The sequence below is a fragment of the Nematolebias whitei genome, chromosome 11 (genome assembly GCF_014905685.2).
Source record: "Nematolebias whitei isolate Nwh7 chromosome 11, NemWhi1, whole genome shotgun sequence".
NCBI lineage: Eukaryota > Metazoa > Chordata > Actinopteri > Cyprinodontiformes > Rivulidae > Nematolebias > Nematolebias whitei.
In genome coordinates, this window is record NC_056508.1 from 30,407,846 (window position 1) to 30,418,535 (window position 10,690).

Genomic DNA, 10,690 nt, shown 5'->3' on the forward strand with positions numbered 1-10,690 from the left:
AGATAAAAAAAAAAAGAATTTTAAAAAATCACTCGTGGAAAAAAGTGGCCCGCAGAATATGGACTTATAGCTATTTCACATCAACAACATGCTGCAAACATTTCATATAGCTTACTCAGAACACAGAACAGATTATACACTGCATTAGCCCCTCCACAAAAAAAAAAAGAAAGAAACTCGCGGAGGGACAAATATTTCGTTTCATTGCGCACCAGCCGAGGTCTTTTATTCTGTTGTATTATGAGCAACAAGTTTCAAAGGCCACACTTATGAAACGTCTAGATTTCCTGCTTTAGGTGAATTGGCCTAAAATAGTTCTGCTGTGAAGTTCACATGGAGTTTATTGTATATATGACCCGGTTCGGACTTGTAGCAGCTCCAACAACGTTTTCAAACGCTGATCTCAGTCCATAGAAAAGAACTCGAGCAGGAGTTAGAGGTTGTTGTTAAGACAAGTTAAAAGGTAATAAAATTAAGTTGAAGAAAAAAAAAGAACTTTAGGAAGTTGATTTGCACGTGAACAACGTCTTGGTTTGTTTTTTCTAGGCGCAGTCTTCAAAGCGGTCCTTTTGACTTATATTGCGGTTTTAAGTCTCCCTCTCCTGTAGAGTCCCAGACTTTTAGATCTCCTGCCCGTGACCGTGAACGTGCACAGGAAGGAGACAAAAACAAAAACAAAAGGGGGGAAAAATAGAAACGACAAATTCCCTTTACCCCACTAATTAGGATTGTGGCAGGAGAAGTTACCGCGACGGGAACTCCTCTTGAAATGATCACTCAGATAATTAGTCAGAATTATCTGTTTGACTTCACTCCCATTTTTAGCCCTATTTAGGAATTTTGGCTTTATTTGTTCTGGCTAAAGAAATAATTAAAAAAATGATATAATAAAAGATAAGAAAGTTATTTTCTTCTCGCTCCGTGCAGAGAAGCGCATTACGCGTGGCCCACAATCAGGCATACAATCATTTCTTGACAAACCAAGAAAACCTACCAGCACAGAAAAAAATAAAATAAAATCACATTTTCACAGCTTTTTTGTGCGATTATGCCAAAGGTTCACTGACATTTAGAACCCAGCGTTCGGTGCCAGATATAGTGGTTTGTTTTCTGTGGAATGGGGAGCGGGAGGGGGGGGGGGGGGTGTTGGCACCTCAGAGGAGAAAAAAATAGCAGAAAGGGTGTAATAATAGACTGCAATGTAAAAAATGAATAGATGAGTGCATGCATTGAAAGAAGACTTAAGGGAGCAAAGGCTTGGCTTTTTACTGCTTATATATCGATTCAGCCTCTGCCGCATCTCTAAAAGTAGGCCAAAGCTTGCTCCCTCAGCATGAGTCTCTTTTTCTTCATCCTGCGGTTCTGGAACCAGATCTTGACTTGTTGGTCGCTGAGGTTCAGTCGATCGGACAGCTCCCTCCGCCGCTGCCTGGTGATGAACTCGTTCAGCATGAATTCACCCTCCAGCTCGGCCAGCTGGAGTTTGGAATAAGGTTTGCGCTTCTTTCTGGTCCGAGTGTGCATCGGGTACCACGGGGCACCTGGAGGAGAGGAGACGAGGAGGATGAGGTGGAACAGCAGCAAGGAGGAGGAGGAGGTGGAGGAGGAGGAGAAGGGGGGGCACACAGTTACAAAATCACGGTCATCTTCAAGGTTATGGCGAGCCCACAGGGGCATCATAGCGCGTGGGAAGTTTGCCTTACTTTACATTCCGTTTGAGTTCAGTTCACACTTAAGTGTAAAATAGAGACAGGGAATATTCTGGTGACTGATGTGGAGAATTGTTGTAGTTGACAAAGTTTTCTTATATCTTTTTTTATAACAGATTTTAAGAAGTGGCGCATCTGGAACCTGTCAGTTTCCTTTCTCCAAACAGCCAAACTCAATTTGCTTGAGTTTCTGAGTGAACCTGCTTTCTAATCTCTGCTGGTTCCGATTTGACACCAATCTCGACAAGTTTTCTTCCCCCCCCCCCCCCCCCATTTTTTTTTTCTTTCCATTATTCTTCAGTAGGCCAAGCTTCACCGCGGTGGTTTGCGTCACAGGAAGTTTTATTGTTGCAGTTAAAGCAACATTAACGTGATAATTAAGCAGTGCTCGCAAATCCCCGGGTTCCAGAGGATATTAAACGACTCGAGTCCACGGCGACAGATATTAATTCTGTTTAAGAGTCATTAAAACCAAAACTCTCCGTTCTGTTTTTGGTGCAGCCAAACAAAACGGCTCACCTCTTTAAACCACTTCACTGATCTGTGCGTAAAGGACACAACAAAAGACTCCAGCGCCAATCTGAATCACCGAACCTCATCTCGTGGCAGAGATGACTTGTTCAGGTTTGGGGAGGTTTTCTGTGACTTTACGCAGCCACATGGTGTATGTATGGGGTATTTTAGGGCAACCCCTAGCGGCGTGTGCGCACCACGCACGTTTCCTGCAGGCTAAAATAAGGCTGCATGTTGTGCGTAAAGATAACAAGCCCTATAATGACGCTTTCATGCCGCAGATGTGCGCATTCTGCAGCTTTTCATGCAAACAACGCCACAAAGAACCGTTTTCTTCCTGGTCGTGATTTTAAATAAATAAATAAACAAAGACATGCACCCACCTCCGCCTGCGGCTATGTTGCCTGAATGGCTTCCCGGTGACACCAGGGTCTGTGTGTCGCTGGATGGAGGCTTGCTGCCCTCGTTGAGCAGAGACGAGCTGGAGTCGGACTCCATGGACTGACAGGACGGCGGGTCTTGCGTTAGCTGCTCGCTCCCATAATCATATTTGGGGAAGGCGGCGCTGCTGCCAATTCCACTGTGCATCCCGTGCTCAGTTGTTAGGGATGTTGTGTCTCTCGCCCTGTCCTCCCTTTTGAGGCTGCTGCCACCTGAGCAGGTCTCCCTGTTCGCGTTGCCATTGTTGTAATAGCATTTCCCCTCCTCCGGCCTGGTGATCTCACACGACCGATTGAAGGAAGGGTTAATAGACACGGGGCTGCTAAAGTAGGACTGAGAGTATCCGTTGCACGGCTCCGAAGGATTCCACGGGAGGGAGCAAACATTGTCCCTTCTCGGGTAGGAGAGAGACGGTAGCCCCGCCAGTTGTCCCCCTGAGGCTCTAAAATTCGGAAAGTAAAACGTGTCTCCAGTGTGGATGTTTACCAAAGGTCCCACAAACCCTGGATTAAGGAGATTATGCTCGCCCATTTCCGCGGGCCCGACCAACAGCTTCTAGTTTATTGCAATCTGACATTTAACATAGTTAAACCTGGAGCCGCGCCTGATTGGTCAGCCTCGCACCACGTGACTGGGCGAACTTGTGCTCCACACGGTACCACCCACTCCGTCCATCTCAGACAAAACAAAACATTAACTTCTGTAATACAAGGGTTTATAAGCTTTTTAAAATATACTATAAACTCGTTTTATTTAAAATGTAAATTCTTGTTTTTCTGCTCTAAAGGAGCTCATGCAGCTTGTCCTGTTTCCCCCTAGTGGAAGTGTCCACGGCCTCGTTTAATATGTTTACAAGCTGGCAAAAAGTTTTTTAAAACGCTCTTTTCTATCAGAACTGTTTTTCTGTTGATGCGCATGTGGTCCCTTTTTGTTTTCCTGCAAATGATGGTGAAGTTTCGTGTCACATAAAGCTGTGATGTTCCGCTTTACAAGCTTGTTTTAAGAAAAGACTGATCCCCATCCTTCGCCCTGCGCTCATATTTACAGTAAAGGGGTCAGCAAGTCTCTGTAAAAAGAAGACGGTATCCTACAAGGTTACTTTAAGAGCGTATATTTCACATTATACTCTCTTGTACACCTCACATGAGCAACTTTAACAGATACCGCCAATAAAGGTCCGCAGCCAAACTCTGGTGGGATAGTTATACCTCTCACAATTCTTTTTATATGGATTTTACAAGATATCAGAGGGCACTTAACTGATTCAATCAGCCGAAAGCCTCTCTGCTTTATATCCCACTAATTAGTTGATTTGTAGATGCAGGACTTAAGATACTGAACAAATATGATGCGCCATGGAGAGCCGCCCTCTTTCCTGCCATAACCCTCATGTTTCCAGAGAAACAATACCAGACTACACAACTACAATAAAAACAAATCACTATCATATAAACGAGATCAATTCAAAGTGGCTCAACTCTGTCCAGTGTGAGTTTTTGGTCATCAAAAGTTGCACTAAAGTCTCACCTATAGATTTTAGACGCACGCTGCGGGATGCGTAAAGTTCTTTAAAAACGGCAAAAAATGTCATATCAGTCTTTTTTTTTTAATTATTATTATTAGTTTTTCAGTTTTTGCTATTTTATGTCAAGCCTGCAACATTTTTGCTTTTGTCGCCTTTACAAATTAATACTTTATAACAATATACAGCCCAAAGCCAAAATCAATATGGATTTGAAAAGCCGTCAGTGCAGCAACACAAACTATCGGACAAGCTTAAAAATAAAGTATGACAACATTAGTGGTAAGGCAACCCTTATAAAGGATTTGCACATGCTTTATTATTAGGTTATAATAATGGCTGTAAACATTTTATAAGTTATTGCATGTGAGTTATAAAATTGATGCAAGTTCTTCATTTGGAAACAGCTTATTTATTATTTTAAGCCTAATTTTTTTTTTTTTTTTTTTTTGCGTCTGCAGTTCAACTTACGTCATGCCTTATATTTATTTCTTCTGAAGAGCAAATACAGACTGTTGGGTTAAAAAGGTCACTATTTCCTTTTTCTAATTCAATGAGTTGATTATTAAAAGTTGGCTCTTCTGCCGCGTAAATAGCACCTGGATTATTAATTATTTATTAATCTATTTAAGGCTTGCTGTAAAGTATATCAAAGCAGGGCAAGTTGTTGGACTCCTAAAACAGCAATAAAATACGAAAAATAAATAAAGCTGGACCCTAAATATGATCAAAACACACACCCCCCTCTCTCACACACACACACATGCGTTGCTGTTAAAACACCCAAGTTCACGACGCAAAGTCACGCACGCTGCGTTGACCTTGATGTTGAACTTAAATCATCTAATAAAAAGTTGTGAACAATTTCTCTATTTATTAAGAGTTTACTTTGCAAACAATATGAGCAAACTACTGTATGATGCACCCCACAAAACATGGCCGCACCACCATGGATAATTTTGGCAATCATGAAACAACAACATAAAATGAACACGTTGCTTTTATTGGTTAATAATAGTATTTAAAGGCTGACAAATGGCTGCAGAGAGCTGCACATGCGTGCTGAATGCTTCCACGTTCATGCCACAGAACTCGCCAGTGAGGTGTTATGTGAGAACCTCAGCATTCATTTAAACACAGGTTTGGGAACGATTTGCAAGGCAGCGGATATCTGATAGCTGGATGTGTCACTTGTGACCATGCGTCCATAACCCAAAGGCACCGAGCCCTGCTCTGCCCTTAAATAGAAGGAAAGAAGAAAGAGCAAATGTTTTAACAGGAGAAGCTGATAGGGGATCCTCTGGGCTTTCTCCTATCACTGCACATTCTTCCATCTTGTTAGTGAGTCTCGCAATGCAGCCCATCAATCCCAGATCACATTTAGATGAGGAGCTGCCACCCCCTTCACGGCTGTTCCAAGAGTTACCAAAAGCCAAACCAGTGTTATGTTTACAGCAAAATGGCCCAGACGGCCATCATCCCATAGCGTTTTACCTCGGAGAAGGAGGCCATGCGTCGCGCCTCCTCGTCTCGCCTCTCCACGCCTCCGATCCGCTGCTGCCACAAATCCGGATATCCCATTCAAACCAGTGCGTCTAAAAGATGTCACATTCTGAGCTGGAGGCCTCCAGCTTCAGCAAAAAGCAAGAGAGCTAAATAAATAAACAAATTAACAAACTTGGTACACCGAGCACTGTCAAGGTCACTGTCGAGTACACCGTCTGCTCGAAAGTGAGACCAGCCTGAATCCTGCGTCCTGTCCAGACAGGGCAATATCCCAAACAAAGGCCTTTTCTTCCCCTTTTTCTTCTTTTCATTCCCAACACGCAGGTTTCCACAGTTAGAGCCTAACCTCTAAAACTGCCATGAAAGGGAACAAACCACCAGGGTGAGCTGAGACTCTGTGGTGATCTTTTCCAATAATTCAACTAAAACAACACACACACAATCTGACTATTTTTTAATTGTAAAGCAGCATTTTCATTACATCACAAACCTTAAGCGTATCAGTCCAAGAACGTTGCAAATATGCAAGAACAGAAAAATAAACAATGAAATAAATTCATTAATTAAACAAGAGGGCAGAAAAACTTTTCACGAAAAGATGTTAGACATGGGAACAGATAAAAACGCAAAGCAAATTCATAACAGGGTCTTCAGTGTTTGACACACAGTTTGAACTTGACCGTGAGTTGCAGATATTCTGCTGTCTTTTTTTATTTTATTTAGTTTTTTTCATTCAGAATTTGAAAAGAAAACCAAATAGTATGTTTAGGATCGAGTTGAAATTAAAAAAATATATATATATGGAAAGTAAGATCTGGAAGAAAAACAAATAAATAAAACTAGTTCAGAAGTAATAGATTAGACACAAAAAAATCCATACATTTATTGTGTTAATTTAACATTTTATACTTAAGTGGAACTAATTTAAAAAAAATATATATATATTACATTAAAGTAATTGATTTTTAAAAAATCAATAGTTTTTAGAATAATGAACCCATTACCTGCATCAAATAGAGTTAGAATTAGACTTTTATTATAGTTTTATATTCAAATGTCGTAATTAACAACACTGATTAAATCAAGTTTTGAAAAAATGTTTAAAAAAAGCTGAGCATTAAAACTTTGCCTGTCCTCCATGTGCAAACTCTTGCAGTAAAACTAATAAATTACCAAACCTTGCAACGATTGCTTTGATATAAAATGTGTTGTAAACAACAAGAGCAGAGGAAACCACATGGCTTACGTTGTGATCAAAACGTCTCTTTATATTTGCTGTGCCATCATTTTCAAAAGTTGAATCAAATGTTTTCCATCCAAAAAAAAACCCAAAGCATAGGATTTTATGACCTTCAATCTGGATGAAATAAATAAAATGCTGAAGAGTTGTGCAAAGAACAGAGTTTTGCAGAAGGCTCCTCCACAAGCTGCACTTCCTGATATTTTCCTCTGGTCACCACCAGAGGTTATCAGCCCCCTTCCTTCCTAGCTCTGACTCAACAACACACATGGAAACACAAGGCAAACTTTTTACACTTGTGAGCTAAAATCCAAGTCTAAACGAACTCAAAAGTGTTCAAACTCCTGTAGGATTTTAGCTACTAATGTGAAATGCTAGGGTGTGATTTTGAAAGTTTAAAGAGAAGTTTTTGTTGATCTGCTGGTTAAATATTAACGGAGCGTTGGCATTTTTAATGGGACAAAACTCACAACTCAGCGAGTAAAACAATAACTAAACACCCAGAACGTGACGCACTGATGTGCACAATCTCTTCTACAATTTCAAAGATTAATATTTGCCAACTGTGCGCTTGAATATTTGCGTATTAATCATTTACAAACAAAGTCCCAGGATTATTATAATATTGATTTTAAAGTTAAAAAAATAATAAATTAAAGGGAAAAGTCACCTTTTGAAATAAGAAAGACTTTAGAAATTTAATTTATTCATCATAGGTTCAGTGAAGTAAATTTTTATTTATTTTTACTTAGATTTCCTATTAATTCTCAAACATTAAAAGATGAACTGAGGGAAAATAAAACTTACCATAATGATGCTATAACTCAACAGCAGAATAAATTACAACAAGATTCTATTATTTAACTTTTTTGTTTGTAAACAAAATAAAAAAAAACACCAATGCGCATGTTGCGTATATTATAAGTCCCTTTGGCCAATTTTTAAGACAAAAAAAAAAATCACATAATCATAAAGTACTACCGCGAGAGCGCTTCCCTTTAATGGTTATATTGAGGCCGACGTCCTATCATTATTTCCTCTCGCTGTGTTGACAGTGTGGCCGCTTGCTGAGGATTAGTGGTGTTAGTGGGAAACGTCTACAAGTCCTACCTGTTCTCCGTGGTCAGTAACACACACCTCATGATGAGTGCGTGAACTAGAAGCCCGGGACCACAGCACGTAGAAGTTATTAAAAGGAAAAAGAAAAGGAAAAGAAACACATCGAGCCCAAATGTGAATGTATGAAGATGGTCAGAAACGCGGGTCAAAGGATATCTGCACTTCCCCTTTTTATGAATTTATGGCACGTCATTAAGTCCGGCTGTCTAGACGGGGAAATAACACCTTGTTTGCCCACAAACAAACAAAACCGCGCGCTCTGGTGTCCAGCCTCCCTATTTATTATTCACAATCTTCTGTGATGTCAAGGTCAAAGTGACCGCATAGTCATGGTCAAGGGTAAATTAGAAGAGCCAGAAGTTTTCACATGGAGTGAAAATCCGGGGGAACAAAACAAAACCCCTGAAGTCTGACGGCTGAACAGCATGCTGAGACCGACACAGCCCTGCTAACAGTCAGACCAGAACTCACCCACATGTTATCAACTCACTTTTTGCTTTTGCAAAGCTGCAAGAGAATTACACGAAGCTGTATCACAAATAATCCTGCAATACTTTTAAAACTAATTGTTTATTTGGAATATAAACTTTAATTATTACCAACAATATATGTATAACTTACAATTATTATCTTCACTCGTTATTTGAGATAATCAGAGTTTAAAGGAGATTTAACTTGTTACAAATCTGAATTTCTGCTCAGAGCTGCCTTTATATTTTCTCCTATTTTGACATGCTGCAGTTTGCCTGCATGCGATAGCTTTCAGTTTACAACAAAAACGTCCTGTTACTGAAAAATATAAAAACGCAAAACCTGCAAGTGTAATCTGTGCCTATTTGAAAACAAAACTGTAAGGACCGTTGTGTCATTTCTGCAGCGTTTTTGCTGCATTCGTGCGTAAAAAGCGCTTTGACGCAAAGCAGCAAGTCACGATTATAAAAATATAATACAATTAAACATATAATAGACAATAGCAAATGAAAAGTAAATGCATGTATCAGATATGAATAAACTTTTCCTCGTATTTAATGTAAAACTTGTTTGCTACAGCAAGGTGTAACTAAAATATCCCAAATTGTCGCGTGGCAAACTTGGCGCGCTAAGACAAACTCGAGCAAACATTGGTTTAATTTTTATTTTTTTGTTTCAGTTCTTCTTGTCCAACTTAAAGCACAGAACTGATATTAACTCGCTACATTCAGAAGTGAACATCTTATTTAGAAAAATAAAATAAAATACGAGGCACTGTCTTTGTTGTTAAGATCTCATTGTACTCGTGATTCTTTTTAAAAAGGAGTTTGAATGAATATTTTGTGGATAGACCCAAAGAATAATTACATCATTTATTTGTTTTTCGGGCTCTATTGCGGCTTTTATTTATTTACTCACCTTTTTTCCGCATTGAAATTTGTCATTAACCAAACAAGACGTGTTTGGCTTGTCTTTTAGTTAATGACGTAACTCACCTGAACTAACTTGAACTTGTGCGTAAAGATCCCCACCATGCGATAATGTCTTCAAACTTGTTAATTTGAAGAATCGGAGCCTGAGAATATAATAGCCTCAATATATCTAGGGAAAAAGTCCCATTATTATGATCAATTTGATCCTTGCACAAGTCGAGGTTTGCCGAGTAAAAATCATGCGTAAAAACTAAATGCGCACTAAATTCAATCATAAAGAAATCACAAAAGGTTTGCAGCCCAAGTAAAAAGAAATAAAAAAAAAAATGCTCCAAAATGGGAAAGCGTTCAATATTTGAGCATTTTCATAATGATCATTTATTTATGAAACACGTTACCAGTACGCATAATTCAACAGCACGATACAGTCACAATAACTGCAGCAAGATGACAAAGCTGGGGGGCTCCAAAGGGACACAGAAGAGAAGAAAAACGATTGTGCATCTTTTTTAATGTAATACTCACTGACTTTAATGGTTTACAATCATTCCAGTTGCATGGCAAAGTCCTTCACTGATAAAGGAAACCGTACAGGTTCATGATATTCCAGCTTTCGGTTCCGCCATACAAGATCATGTGAATTAAATAAGAAAGGCATTGCACTGTACACATTAACAACAGCAGCCTCTGTTCCAGCCGAACCTCACAGAGAGCTGCTTGTTGAAATTCAAATAAATTTCTTTTTTTTTCTTTTTTCTTCGTCTTCTTTTTTTTATTAAATCTTTTTTTTCTGCCAAAGATCTTTCTGTCAGCAGTTGTGGAAACTGATTAAAGTCTCAAGTTGGGACACGCCACGCAGCAAAGTCCTGTCCTCGTGGCGCTCATCTTTTTTGAAAACAACTGCAATCAGTTTCATTTTCTTTCCATCTGCCCCGTTGCTATTAGAAATGTCCTCAGTCCTTTACAGATTCAATGTGAACAAAAAAAAAAGGGGGGGGGGGGGGGGGGGGGGGGAACACGCAATACTTGTCTTTGAAATACAGATATCGTTTTAAATATTATATATTTATATATGTACATTCCTATAAAACAAAAAATGAACACTTTCACAGTTTTTAGAGTCATTTTCCCTCTAAACTGAGAACTGCTGTTGGATGGAAATTATGATGGAGCTTAAATAAAAAAAAATAAAACAAATAGCCAAAATAATCAACCACCACCTTCAATGCTTGAGGTA

The 10,690-nt window shown here is 39.4% G+C and overlaps 1 protein-coding gene across 1 annotated transcript; it reads right to left on the bottom strand.

Annotated features, from left to right (window-relative positions):
- Nucleotides 1-1,302: 1,302 nt before the first annotated feature.
- On the bottom strand, nt 1,303-3,214 carry hoxc12a (homeobox C12a). The gene is made up of 2 exons (XM_037684858.1): nt 2,606-3,214; nt 1,303-1,541 (listed from the first exon to the last, which is right to left on the bottom strand). Exons 1-2 carry the CDS (start codon nt 3,192-3,194, stop codon nt 1,303-1,305), a joined length of 828 nt encoding a protein of 275 aa, XP_037540786.1. The 5' UTR covers nt 3,195-3,214.
- Between the last annotated feature and the right edge of the window lie 7,476 nt (nt 3,215-10,690).

What these genes read in the sequence shown, in the direction of transcription:
- hoxc12a (XM_037684858.1), bottom strand. Translation starts at nt 3,194, where the DNA reads ATGGGCGAGCATAATCTCCTTAATCCAGGGTTTGTGGGACCTTTGGTA. An exon ending in CAACATAGCCGCAGGCGGAG is followed by an intron (nt 1,542 to 2,605) that starts GTGGGTGCATGT and finishes CCTCTCCTCCAG; the next exon opens with GTGCCCCGTGGTACCCGATG.